Source organism: Accipiter gentilis, chromosome 23 (assembly GCF_929443795.1).
Source record: "Accipiter gentilis chromosome 23, bAccGen1.1, whole genome shotgun sequence".
In the NCBI taxonomy this organism is placed as follows: Eukaryota; Metazoa; Chordata; class Aves; order Accipitriformes; family Accipitridae; genus Astur; species Astur gentilis.
In genome coordinates this window covers 16,240,856-16,255,192 of record NC_064902.1, presented here as the reverse complement: position 1 = coordinate 16,255,192, position 14,337 = coordinate 16,240,856, and the positions used below count along the sequence as shown (strand labels likewise).

The following is a 14,337-nucleotide window of genomic DNA, read 5'->3' as shown; positions in this document are numbered from 1 at the left end:
GCCGGGGACGTGAGTATGTGGCTCTTGCCTAGGCGGAGATTTTGGTGTCTGGCTAGCGGGGTAGACACCCCGACGTACAGCTTGGGAACACCTGGATAAGCCCAGCCTTGGCCCCACTGGCATGAAAGATGTCAAACCTCCTTTCCCTCCCTGAAAAGGAATAAAACAATTTGGGGGTAAGAGCAGAGAGAAATTTGCAGCGAGGAGCATGCGGGATGAGTCGTGCCCTTTTGGCGAGTGGGGAATTGTGCAATCCCACCAGCACGTGCAGAAAATGTACCCACGAGGAGTCCCACGCCTCCTTCCCATTAACACCAGTGGCACCGACCCGCCGAGCCCCGTCGGGTCCAACTTGAAGCCAGTTAAGGGTGAAGCGCCAGCCTGAGCGTACCCTGTTGCTGCGATCCCCAAACAGTGGGTGATCTCAGGTACCATATGTACTGCAAAAAGCGTGCGGCACTTCAATGCGCCTGGGTCTGCGTTTCAAGCTTTCATTCTGAATTCTCTTCCCTGCTTGAAGGCAGAGCTCTTACGCGATTCAAAGTTTTTTTGTGGTTTATTTTTGGGAAGGGAAGGGGAGGGGGGAATGATAATGTAATTCGGTGATGCCATTTGCATCCTAGACAGATGATGAGTTGCTCTGGCTAGCAGCTTAACCCTATTAGGCAATGCTGGGACCGTGACTTTATTAAATAATAATACAAATTATTTTAATATTGAGCCCCTCTGTCTTTGTAACTTCCTCGTATAGCTATGTTGCCAGTGTGAATGAAATCGTGTAGTTAAGGAATATAAAATAGAGTAAAAGGCATCCAGAAATCACACCGCTGGGGTGGATGTTGAAGAATACGCTGTGTGTACTTGCAGTGGTAGCATTATAGCGTTAAAAAAATCCCAAGAAAAAACAATGCAGCCGTTTATTTCAGTAATAGCTCGGTGCGAGTGTGACCTGGGAGGCTCCAGACAGATTCACGAGGGTTTGATAGAAAAAAGTCATAAATTTTATTTTAAAAAAAAAAAAGACCCTGGGGTTCCAGGGGATTTCTGTTAAATTGTTAGCACTTTACTAGATCTCTAAAATTTAATGGAGAGGTTTAATTCAGAAAAATGAGGCTCATGTCGCCTCTTGTGGGGACCGCTTGCCCAGGCACAGGCAGAGCCCTGCCAAGCGCGGCTGACGGAGGATTTGCTCGTACAGGCGAGGTGCGAGTGCAGAGTCCAGAGTTTGGCAAAGAGTTCACATATCCCAAACACTTCCGATTTGTGTGCTCTGTTTCTGAACATACCAAGCGAAAGACCCTGCAGAGAAGTTAAATTAGCACACTTCAATCTGTTACCAAAACTTAGATTTATTTTCTGAAAGAGAAGATACTTTCCAAAGTGTGTTAATTGGGGGGGGGGGGGGAATTACCTTTATAGTAGCAAACCAAGAGCCGCCTGTGCCCTCTTGGTGCTTTGCTGTTGTGTGCTCCGTAGAGCTACACTGAAAGACCTACTTTTGATGTCAACTTTTGCATACCTAACGAGAGTATACGCACTTAAAGAATTACATGCGATAGAAAAGCTACCTAATGATCAGACAGTGTTATTATCTGGCGTGCGGCAGCGTAGCAGGACCATAACTATTTATTTACTCTTTGTGGATAATGTTCTGTTATTTTCTAGTCTTTGGCAATAGCAAGAGAGCATCTGATATATACAATATTGGTGTGTATCCAATTGTTTGTGAATATCCCAAGTTTTGAAACATGGTTGTGAGAGAGGAATATAAGCTTAAGCTTGAAAGGCTAAAAAGCAGAAAGCCCCACACGTAAATGCTATTATGCACTTAATGAGGCAGGGTTTAAAAAAAATCAGCCACACAAGTTGGTTTTATCAAAGAAAATGTATAAATAACAACCAGTGATTCAAACTGCCTCACAAAGGAAAAAGCAGGGACGGGAAGCTAGCACTTCACTTGTGGCATTCAGATAATAGTATTTACTACACTAATCTTTTGGGCTTAGCAATTGACAATCAATATATTATTATCAACAAGCGTTAACGCAAACAAAAAGCTTCCATTTCTTTTTTAACCATGTTCCCCTAAGTCCCTTAAATTTAATTAAAACCGGACAGCTCTCCCCCTAGTACAAATTAGAGTTAAAATCATATTAAATATTTGTTCTACGGGAAAACAAAAGTGTCAGCTTGTGCTACCAGGTTTGGCTGCTTTTTTTTCTTCTTCTTTTTTTTTTTACACACAGAGGGGAAAAAAAAAAATACCAGCTACTCAAAGTTAAAATAAAGTCTCTCTCCCTCCCTCCCTGTCTCCCAAGACTACTGTCTATAACATGTTGTTCCTTATAGAAAGTGGGATATGGTGGCATTTGCTTGATTAACTTGCTCGACAAAAGTGACAGCTGCTGTGGGTGCATGTAGCTAAGCTGCACAGCGCAGTTCCGCCTTTGTACATCTGTCAGCAAAAAAGGAGGAATAAAGAGTGAAAAGAGACAAATTGGTCCCAAAAGGCAATCCATTCAACTCAGGAGGTTTGCTCTATTCAAGCACTCGCTGGGAATCTCAAGTGCTAGGTAGCTTATTCAATTTCATTCATTCTTTAGAATGAGCCCACAAGTGTTTAATTTCTTATTCTGTTGAATAAAAAGGGGGAGCTTTTTTTTTATTGGAAGCATTAATTGTAAGACTAGCTGATCAATGCCTGTGATATTAACTCATTGCTTATTTTCTGGTTAGCTGTGTGCTCTTAGATCCACAGCCACTAAACTTCATTTCTGTTACATGGGCAGTGTCACACCAATTTCTCTGCTTCCGGGCAGAATACTTGGTCCCATGAGCCTTGGCCCCTGCCAGGCTTGGGGGAACGGACCAAATCCTCGGCAGGTGTAAATCGAGAGCGTCACTGGTTTATTAGTGATGCCACCCGTGGCCGCAGCCGGGACACGACCGAGCCAGATGCTCTTTGCCGGTGGGGCCGAGCTGCTGACCCCGCTGCAGGTTTGGCCCTCTGCGCCGGAGGAGGAGGAGGTTTTGTAACTCAAAATGCTGATCTGCCTTTGGATGGCTCTTCTAGTCCCCTGGCAGACGGCAAGGGAGGGGGACCCGGTAAGCAGGACACCGTGGAGCGATACCGAGCGCAGCGGATGGGTTTTGTTGAGTAGTGGGAAGAAGAGTTGATGAACGCATGGGATGGGGATCGCTGCGTGGGCACATCTCCGCTTGCCGTCCAGAAAACGTACGCTTGCAGGGAGAGATGTGCCTCTTCCTTCCTCGTCGTGTGGCAGAAGGTCCGTCCCTGCCTTCTCAGCGATGCTGGGAACCAGAGCTACGTGCGTGCCTGAGGGACCGCGGCTCTTCGCCCGCCTCGGCTGTGCCACGTCCTCCTCCGGGGCCACCGCCATGTATCTTAATGCAAGAGTTTCAGACACACTTGTGTCGCCGAGGCCCTGTCCCTGCTCTTCCCCCACTCTCCCGGCTGTGGGTCAGCCTGGGGGGCGGCACACCGTCTTTCGCAGCAAGACAAAACCTGGGTTTCCAAAACACTGCCTGAGAAATAGCCTGGGACGAGCTCTGGCAGCCCAGCCGAGACCTCGCTAGCACTGTCTGGGAGCAGGGCAAGAGGCTCGCTTCGTCCCACCACTGCGCTCACCCTCAGCCAGCACCCCGGCTGAGCTGGCCTTCGGAGGAGGCTCTCAAACTGGAATCGCTTGTGCCACCGTGTACGGTCAGGCTTGCTGGGAACAGCTCTCTCTTTTTTTTTTTTTTTTTTTTTTTAAAAAAAAGAGTAGGAAACTGCATTGGCCATGAGGCTCTGTGCTTCGTGCTTACTGTCTTTACCGAGTTTTTGTAATTGCAATGACTGCCTGGGATCAACAGCCAAAGAAACATTGAGAGAAGGTGGAGAGGAATGCTTTGGTGGCCACAGAAGATTGGAAGGACAAGAAGGGTCCTTCCATGACTGCCACGGAGCAGCCTGGGCTTCGGGTTGCAGGCCTGCAGCCAACTTCGTGCGTCCAAACCTGGCTGTGCATGTGTCCAGGGCACGCCGTGAGCGAGCGCAGGAGCACGGGCCCCGGGGCAGGCAGCCTTCACCAGAAGAGCTCCTGCTCCCATTCACCGAGCAAGTCTTCCCGCAACGCTGGCAGCTGTGTGGGTAGAGCTGGTCCCTAGAAAACACGGTCCTGAGCCGCTGTGGCCGCATCCCGACCTTCCCTGCGGAGACGACACCTGCCAAGGGGAGGTGGCTGCCGTGAATGCGTGTGACAACGCCGAATACTGAATTTGATCTCAGAGGCGCCCGGGATGGGGATGGACACGGCTCTGTCGGCTGTCACGTACTGTCAGCAGTTGTAAATCAGCACAGCCGCGCTGTGCTTTCCACCAGCTGAGCTTCTGGCCCATTGGACGGGGAGGCAAACACCAGATACAAAGAGTCGGTAATTTTAAAATTCTTTTTTTTTTTTTTTTTTTTCCCTGGCTGATGGAGTCGCTTTGAGAGAGGGCTGTTGCCCGAGAGCAGGCTCAGTTTTCCTTTGGGAAATAAGACTCACAGCCAGCCCCTTCCTCTCTCCCTTCCCACCTCTGTGGTCCCCTCGCTCCGTGCTGGCCAGCTCGGGGATGCTGCGGAGGCAGCCTCCCAACATCCAGTCCCTCACCTTTGAAACACCTTGAATTCAAGGGTTCATTTCAAAGCTGCCTTTCAGCATTTCAGAATAAGTCCATGTCCCGGACAAAGAGCGGGAGGCAGCCGGCATTCGGAGCCTCCTTGTGCAGTGTGTGTGTCACCGTTTTAAATAGATTGCCCTGCTTGGATTGGTTCTGCTTGGAAAGCGAGTACTGAAATGAGAGGTCATAGGGGAGAGTTACTATGGTAATTGAGTAGTATCACCAGTAGTTTTGCTCTTATGAGCATTAAAGCACATAATAATAGACAAACAACAGTGGTTAAAGCAAGCAGGTAGGATTACTATGTTCTTTTGTCGGAAGTATATAATGTCTTGTAGTCAGTTTTAAAGACTTCTCAACCCCCAAATCCACCCAGCAGTCACCTGCTGAGTAATTTTGTATGCCTAATCTCTAGCCCTTAACTACAAGCTTTCTGCTAATTTGAGGCAAATGGGTATTTTTGACACTAAATAGGGCAGTAAAGAATCCCTGACCTAGAAAAACTCCATTCCAAGGCACTGAGAGCAGAAAAATATTCTTTCAGCATCCTTGTGAGACCTTTGGAATGACATAAAATAGCTTTGACTAAACTGTGCTGCAGCCTTCGATTAATGGTTTGCAGAAACTTGCTGAACATCCCTACTACAACTTCCCCCATAAAACTTGTCACTTCAGATTGCCATCAGCCACCACAACAATAATCATTTCATGCCTATTGCTAATTGCAAGCACAGCTGAGGCTCAGCGGGGTGCTCTTGCACAGTCCCAGGCCTTTATACCAGCCTCAATCTGTTGTATGGCACTTGTTCACACACAAAAAAACTACCAGTAAAGGCAGAAAGAGGCAGAGTCACAGGTTCCTTGTAATCCCTCTGCTACCCTGCTGACAACCCAGCCCTATAAGCATTCCTGGTTTTGTCCCACTCTTTACAAAAGCTGAAGTGACCTTAAGCTACTAGTATGTAAGCTTTTGAATGAAGAATACAGCTCCTTCAGGTGCCTTAAGAAGCAGTGTTGCATCTGGCTTACGAGATTCTGTTTGCAGCACCCCTGGGGTGAGCTGTGGCTTCCTGTAACATGTAAAATATGAGTGTGAACTCAAGGTTCATGGCAAGGAACAGGAGGTCATGCTTCCATTCAGCTCACACCAAAGAAGACGGGGGTTTGCAGATGTTCCTGGGTATGTGTAATGACACCACCTCCCGGAAAGCGCAGGAACCCAGCACAGGGCTTTTTTTTGATAAAATGTGCCACACAGTGTGTTACTTGCAGATTTATTCATATCAATTTTTGCAACTTATATATTCAGAGACAAACTTGCTATTTCAGCAACTTATTGATCATGCTTTTGCATTCAAAAAAAAAAGGAGGGGGGGGGGGGACGGACGGACGACACGAGGAAGCTTATTGCTCGAGCTGGTTGGGGTGTTGGATGGGCAGGCGTGGAAGCCCACCCCTTGGCATGCTTCAGCTCCTCTAATGTCTGTCCAGGAGCAGCCCAGCCAGCCCATGGCCCACCTCATCTCCCCAGGCCAGCACCCAGCAATGAGCGTCGCTGTGAAAGACGGAAGGGGAACAGGAAAACTAACCTGAAAGAGGGATTAAATTCCTGGCCGTGCAAATACGGGATCTGCTTGCTGTTACTGGGCTCCGATAGCACCCAAAGGGCATCTGTTTGCATTTCCTCTGCTGTTAGCCGGGTCGCGCCGCACTGCACGGAGGCTGTGCCTCCGCGGGAGCCCTGGTCCCTTCCCTGCTGACATCCCGGTGGATGTGTGGCATCCACCAGGATGCACCCTCCACAGCCGTTCCTCACCCCGTGCCCCCAGACTGAGCATAAATTGTCCGCTGAGCGATGGACAGGGACGCCAGCGAGCATCAGTAGTGTGTGTGCGCTGCAGGGAGTTACATGTGGAGTTGAGGTCCGTGGGACAGGGAGCATCAATGAGGTCTACTCGATCTTTACAACCGGGTGTGAGGAGTTTTCAGAAAATACATTTGCACTAGTTACTTCAGCGTGCCCGTGCCACAGCTTAGCTGGCTCTGGGGCTCCAGAAACGTGCCCGAAATGTGTTGCAGCCCCATGGCGAGGCCCCACGTATTTGGGCTGTGCCCTCTGCACCTGGTGTACGGGGACAAGCCCCCAGGCTGGAGCTGGAGCCCCGAGGAACCCTGCGACCCCGGCACACACACCGCTGCCCTTCGGGGAATGGCAGACCCAGCCGGCCGGTGTCCCGACAGAACCACACTGTGCTCTTTTGTCTGAAATGATCGCGTTTCTGTTTCGGAGCATTTGGCTTTGTTGTTGTTTTTTTAATAATATAATCATATGCAAATGTTATCTTCTTTGGTAGGTTAGTCATGAATCAGAGGGCTTGTGCATCTTATAGCACATCAACACTAGTGATAGCTAAAGGGAACATTTAATTTATGGGCTAACTTATTTTTATGAATATGCAGGGCTTAAATTCAGCAGTTGGTGTGTGCTCTATGAAGTGACGTGACGGTTTTGTGTATCAAGATCAATGAATTAGACTTTGTCTTTTTCTCATAAAGCAGAAAGTCTTTGGAGTAACTTAGCTTTGAGAAAGAGAGCTCCTTTCATGCAGCCGAGCAATACGCCTGGCTGAGCCCTTGTCAGCCGGGGCTTAAGAGGAGAGGGGTACGATTCGGATTCAGCTCGGAGGAGTTTGCATCTCCCCAGAATCCAGCGTGTTGAAGTGCCTACCAGAAACACAGAAAAATGTTTCATTTTTCTTAATCGGAAGGGCTCGCAGCAGCAGTCACTTGCCAATAACCTCCAGGCAGAGGTTATAATTTCTGGTTTGGATCCATACAGCCACGTAGGTGTGCGCGGTGCGGGTCAAACAGAATGGCAGGACCTGCCTCCGCCAGGGACTTCTCATCTCGTTTAGAGGTGACATAAACACCAGGCAGATCGTTCCGTGGAAGACGAGAGGCAGCAGTGGAAGGGAGAGGGCGTGCATATGTAACATACGGTGGCTTCGTTCCTCGGTGGGTTTTGATTTAAAGAGGTGGTGGAAGGAGGCGTTTGGGTGACCTGGGCATCCGTGTGCCAGCGCAGCCCTGGGTCACAGCTAATGTAGCCCAAGAGCATGATTCATTTAAGCATGCTGACTGCAGAAAAGTAACATTATAAATGTTAACGATTTCTCTCTGTTTTGCCCGTGTGGGCCTCCAGCATTACCAGGGAACCCAGGCAGATGCCCCAGTGACAGCAGTCGCTTTGTGCTTTTGGGCAGGCCTACACCAGCTAACCCGGGTGCCCCACTCACAATTCAACCCCCATCTGATGTCAGGACCTCAGGTGACAGCTAACAGTATCTGAGCCGGACTTCTGTTACGGCGAGACCTCCTGCTTGCCTGGCTCAGTTTCATTCGAGCCCTTAGCTCTTGCCAGGTCTCCATCCTGGAGACAAAGGGCCAGCAGGAATCTCTGCCACAAGTTGCACAAGGTGTAAGCGTCAAGCAAGAGATCACCCCATGCCGTCTCTTTGGTGACTCTTCCACCCCTTTATTTCCTCCATTTTATTAAGAGGCGGTGTAGAAATAGAAGTACAGGAGCATCTTCACTGAAGTGGGGGCGAAAAAACCCTTCCCCATGCAGCATGACTAATCTCTGCTGTCTGCTCCTGGTGGAGGGCAGCAGCTCCCAGGTGCATCACCGTATGGTTCAATAATGCGTGTCGAGCCCACATTTTTGTGATGCTGGGACTCATTTCTTTGCTTTGGTGAGCCTTGTGCCAGCCTGCGGGTGCTCCAGGACAGCAGCGCCTGCGGGTCTCAAAGCTGCCAGCTCAGCCCTCCCCAGGGAGAGCTTATGGTGTTGGAGCCGCACGTCCAGCAGCGCCATCCGCACGCTGCTCGCGGGCAGGCGCTGGCCTCTCAGCTGGTGTTGGAGGATGGAGGGTAACAAGTCACCGGCCTCAGTTTTGCAATTACAGAATATCCAGTTGTCTCCATCCACCTGCTGCGCTGGCAGCTTCAGCAACTAGAGGGAAGAGGGCAGGTTTCTGCGTCAGAGACCCCCAGGCGAAGGCGCAGCGAATGGAGGCGGTAATACCTGCGTGTTAGACTGAGGCAAGGTTTTAGGCTAGTTGGGAAGGAGCTGCATTTCAGACTAACCTGGATGGCGCGTGATCAGGATTTTTATAAACCGGTCCGGTGGGGTTTTTTTTATCTTTAACTGGTTCTAGGTTAATTGCAGCTGGTCCGCAGTACAGGTTTTGATCTGCCAGTGTGTGTAAGAGATTGCAGGAGAAGGGTGTGAGCCTGCATACGCAGGTGTGATGGGTCCCTGCGTGCCGACCACTTTGTAGTCAACCGCTGCGCTGAGCACCGTGGGGAGGTTTTGTGATTCCCCCCACACACAGAGCCTCCGCTTTTCCTTCTCTCGAGGGCTTTGCTGCTCGGCTGTGCGGCGTCAGACGTGCCATGCCAGCCCTGCGTGAGCGGGGCACTGATCCACAGCCCACCGGCGCCTTCCTGCGCTGCAGGGCTGGCAGGCTGCTGCCACACAGCTGCGAGGCTTTTTCACAGCCAAGCAGCAAAATTTCAGCCCCTGGAGGGGCCCTGCGAGTTCAGCAGCTTGAAACAAGCTCACTCGTTTGCTGCTTTTCCATCTTTCATAATTGTGAGGGTGAAACCAAAGCATTTCCCACGCAGCCTGGGCAGGCGCCCGTAGGTGCTTACACCAGCATCCTCACCCGCAGCCAAACCTTGCCCCGCACGAGCCTCCCCTCCGCTCGCCGTCAGGGAACCAGATCACCCCGTGGCTGTTTGTGGTTGAATTTCAAGACGGTAAGTAGCTTGAGCGTGGGTCTGACACACTTAAAGGCAGGACCGTGCTCTCACCGAAGGGGGGGAAACGGGTTAAAAAAATGGATTGGGCCAAACGCACGCCACTGCTGGCAAGTCCCGTCAATGGCACAATCAGATTATAAAAACCTTGCGGCGTTGCTGGTGGCCGTTACCCCTCTTACTAAGTTTGTTGTCATTCAAATTTAAAAGCTCACGCATGGAAATTCCGTGTGAAGGAGGGTGCCTGCGTCCCCCTCTAAGTCTGTCATATCCCATGAACAGGCTGGCTGGCGGGCAAGGCTGGTGCTGGGCGCAGCCCGCGCCGCGGCGGGCACAGCACGCAGCCTCACGTGGTTGCTGGAGAAGTCCTGTCTCTCTTGCAGCAATGGTACACCAGCTCGATGAATGTTGTCTGCACCTGGCTGACAGACCGCATGGACCTGCAGCTTCACATCTACCAACTGAAAACTCTCATTAGGATAGTAAAGGTAATCGTCCCGTGCGTTTTCAATAGCGTCTTGCTGTCAGAAGGAGCGTGTGTGTATGTCTGCATGTGCGCGGCATGCTCTCCTAGGCAAACTGTCGTCGGCAAATATTCATTAAAATTCTCAAAAGTTAAGATACTTGGCATTTAGTGAAGGATAAACAGGAACTTGAAATGCATACAGATGCAAAATGCAGGTGTGCGAGTAAGAATAAAGTAACCGCTTGCATGAAAAAAGGGAAACACTATTGCTATTTGACCCTGCCTGGACAGTAAACGCACCAAAATGAGCCTTTTTGTGGACAAGCGTGTTGATCACACCAATGAACTCCAGTGTTAAAATGGGTTAAATCAAACCAAAAGTTTTTGACGCTGTTTCACTAGAAACATTCAAGCCCAGCTATGGCTTGTGATTATCGTCAGAATGCAAATGAGGATTGTTCTCATAGTTAATTGAAGTCATTTCTTTTACAATGGGTGTATATAATCAACTCTAAGAGATCACATAGGTGAGATAACATACCCTGAAAGTAACATTTTTTTCCTTGAGTGCACGTGTATGTGTATATGTGTGTGTGTGCGTGCCTTGGACTAATGATAATTATTTCAGTGTGAAATCACAGTGGTTTACATGAAATAATAAGATCACAGAAGGGGGTAAATATATTTTTGATCATTTTAGGTTCTATCTAATGCTTTTTGGTCTAGTATTTTATAATGTTTATGGTCTTGTGTGCAGTGAACACATTGAAGGCATGAATAAATTAAGACTGAAATGTATTAAATGTGCTTTTCGTAACTGAAAACAACAGGCACAGACAAATTATTTCTACTTGTCAGCTAGCTGGAGAAAGCTTTCTTCCTTGTGCTTTATTTATACCAATATTACATTCAGAAGCAGCTACAACAAATCCAAGGACTTTCTGAAATAGCAGAACAGTAACATGTAGACCACAGAGCAGAATTAAATGAACTGCAAGGCCAGAGTTTTATCTCACAGAGTCAAGAAGTTTTTAACCATAAATTCAAATGAGAGATATTAATTGTAATAACACGGGAAATACAGCTGACCATGGAAACACAACTCCAGCTTCAGAATTAGGTGAAGGAAGAGAGATTTAAGAAACACATGACGTGTGCTTATGTTTATACATCAACAATTTTCTCTGGTATCCTGGACTTAGCTTATTTAATCCCAATACTGTAGGTAGGATTGTTTAATATGGAGCATTCCGGGAACGTGTAATCACGTCTGCGGTTACGGGCAATAAGCGTTCTGCTGCATGAAGAAAAATAACTGACATTACGGGCAGGATGAACGCATCCAGAAGCAAGGGAAGTTAGTTGGAGCAGAGCCCCTATCTGTTGCTTCGATGTCCTTTTAGACCCCAGCCTACCGCAGGCAAAGCTCCCCTGAGCAGCGCCCAGTACATCCCCGCTTTGAAGCCTGCACGCAGCCTCCCAGCCCGGCCACCCTGCCGTTGCAGAGCCGTAATTCGTTGCCAAAGGGACCTCTGCCACGGCAAAGCGGTGGCCGGCAGAGACGGGACACCCCCCCGCCCCCAGGGGCAAAATGTCCGCGGGGCTGGGATTTCCCTGGGGTCCCAGCCTCTTCCAGTAGTGTCCCCACCCGCGGAGCGCGGGGGCACGGGCTGACTCCTGGGGAGAAGCCGGGGTGCCGGTGTCGGCCCTGACCTCTGTGCTGTCTCCTCCTTCCTCCGTGCCTCTCCCCGCTTTAGAAAACGTACCGGGATTTCCGATTGCAAGGTGTGCTGGACTCCACCTTAAACAGCAAAACCTACGAGACCATCCGGAACCGGCTGACGGTAGAGGAGGCCACGGCGTCGGTCAGCGAAGGCGGAGGGCTCCAGGGGATCACCATGAAGGACAGCGATGAGGAAGATGAAGAGGACGACTAGGGGAGCTGGCCCGCAGGACCGGCTGGGGGTCGCCTGGTATCCGTGCATGTACCTCGTCTGTAACTCAGTTAGCCACATTAGGAATTTTTATGTCAGCTCTAAATGCCCATGAGAAGTTTACCAATACAAATGCCATGTTAGCTGTGTGGTTATAAGATTAGCACCTCTCTTTGATTCATTGGTTTCCTAATTTCATATCTATATGTTCATAAGCAATATGGAGCACCATTGTTTAATACTGTTAATGGAAAAACTACATAGAAAACATGCTAGGTGTGTCCCTGTTATAATTAAACAATGCTTCATTAATGTACTGTATATACATTGATGGTAAATTGTTGTGAAGATGAGTGAATCGAGTCCTTTCATTTCTTTGTTTCTCTTCTGTGGATGCCAACTGCTTAAAATTAATAAAAACCCCAGCTTTGTTTTTAAAAGAAGAATGAGGCAATTACAAATGATTTTTTTGTTCTCTCTGTTCATTTTAAAAACCAGAAAACAAACAAACCCAGACAGCCGTTTGAATCATTCCACATCCTTGTTAATGTACCAGGTTCTTCCCTTCAATATGCAGTTAACTCCATGGAGGCTACATCCCAAAGGATTAGTCATTCTAATTGCCACACCAGATTAATCCTATCATTATGGATATATCATGCCACATTACAAGTCCAAAGCAGTTGTTTTATGTTGACGTTTGCTCCTCTAAATGTTACATTTTTGTTTAAATTTCAAATAACTGTGTATGTACAAAGACAACTTTATTTACAATCTTAGACTATACAAATGTGTTTATAATAATATATTGAATATTTATTTCAGTAGATTGTAACCATAATTTACAACTCCTCTGTTTCACAATGGTTTTTATATATGTCATGTACATTGCATTTTGACCAGTAACTGCATGTCCATCAGTCCCCCCTCCAGAGCTTTTACTTTCTGTGTAAAATAGTGATCCATCTTGCTTTTTTTTGCCTTATACAAGCCGACAGTTGTAAAAGTGTGGGAACTGTGGCTTCTCAATAAATAACTATTCAGATGTCCTAAGAATAAATTATGGAGTCTTTTTATGTCTGCCTTAGAAAAAAAAAAAAAATTACAAGCTGAGATGTAAGACCCCCCACCTCTCAGAATAAAGGCATTTTCTTTTCTCATGGGTGTTTTTATAGTTTATTGATTAAGAAGATGGTTTCCTGATTTGCTCCCCAAGGTCAGGGTGGGACCAGAGTGTCTATTCCCCAGGTACAAGGGCATTTCTGCTGTCACCTCCGCAGTTGTTTCCACCGTTATCTGCACTCTACGTCCTATGATTTGTCTCTGGACAGCTAATTGATGGTCTGCCCTGGTATAGCCCCTGTCGTTACATGGGAATCAGCCTTGCCCAACACTTACCTTCCACCAAAAGGCCTCAGTTTGTATTTTAAGCAGCCAATTGCAGCAGCTTCCAGGGCGTTTACAAACATGCGGCACGGGGCAAACCCCCAGCTGAAATTAAAAAGCAGGCTGGTTTGATGGAAAGCATGTTAGATGGGGAGTTTTCCGAGAGGTTTTGCAGTCACTCCCTCCCAGTAGCCAATTCAAACCAAAAATTACTCCTGCTAGTCCAGGTTTTGGTCATTGGATAGAGAAACAGAAGAGCTGATGGTCTTCACCCCCAAGCACAGCAACCTGTTGCCATCCTGGGGAATGAGGACAAATGTTCACCACCCACAAATAAAAGATGAGCACATGTTAGAAAAACATCCTGCCTGGACGAACCATGCCTGATATAATGAACCTTTAAACTGAACCATCTTCTGGTGCCCAAAGCCATGAGCCACTCTCTGGACGTAGGGGAGGAGGAGGAGGAGGGGACCTCTGGAAACAGCCTGTGAAGGGGGTGTCGAGTCCCAAATGGGGCTGGGATAGTTACAGAGCCTGGAGCATAGTCACCTGCAATGCTGGATTTTTGGGTCCCTTCCCTCTGTGGCAGAGTTTAGCACCTGGCTCTGGAGGTGCTCTGCAGCCCCATCAGGATGGCCATACCCTACACTTTCAACACCCACCTACCCGTGGTGACCTGCATTCACACACCCCACCCACCCCCCTTGGAACCAGGACAGTAGCAGGCTCTTTACTTTAGGAGTGGGTTGTAGGCATGCACATTTAGCACCGTTTACATGTTGACAAGCCATCTGATGCACTAGGACAGCCAAGTTTTGAACCCTGACTGTAGCCCAGAAGACCACTTCTTGGTTTTTGTCTTGCTCCATGATGCTGGCACAGGGAAGAGTTGCCAGGAAAAGCCATCTCTGAGGACTTAGGCAGGGACGTGGCCTTGTGGTCTCTGACACAGGAAGCTCTTCCCCCTTCTTACCCACCCTCCAGCTGTGCAACTACTTGGTCCTAAATCCCCGGAGGAACTGAGGTAGCAGTTGAGTGTTTAAGTCATACTGAGTTTACCAA

At 48.4% G+C, this 14,337-nt stretch overlaps 1 protein-coding gene across 2 annotated transcripts in view; it reads left to right on the top strand.

Annotated features, from left to right (window-relative positions):
- Positions 1-13,046, top strand: part of CADPS (calcium dependent secretion activator) — a 222,069-nt gene extending 209,023 nt beyond the window's left edge. For both annotated transcript variants that reach the window (XM_049826416.1, XM_049826415.1), the window contains 2 exons: positions 9,870-9,974; positions 11,710-13,046. In XM_049826416.1, coding sequence (XP_049682373.1) covers positions 9,870-9,974; positions 11,710-11,889 — 285 coding nt within the window. In that variant the 3' untranslated portion in view covers positions 11,890-13,046. The remainder of the gene's footprint in view (positions 1-9,869; positions 9,975-11,709) is intronic.
- Positions 13,047-14,337: the final 1,291 nt, after the last annotated feature.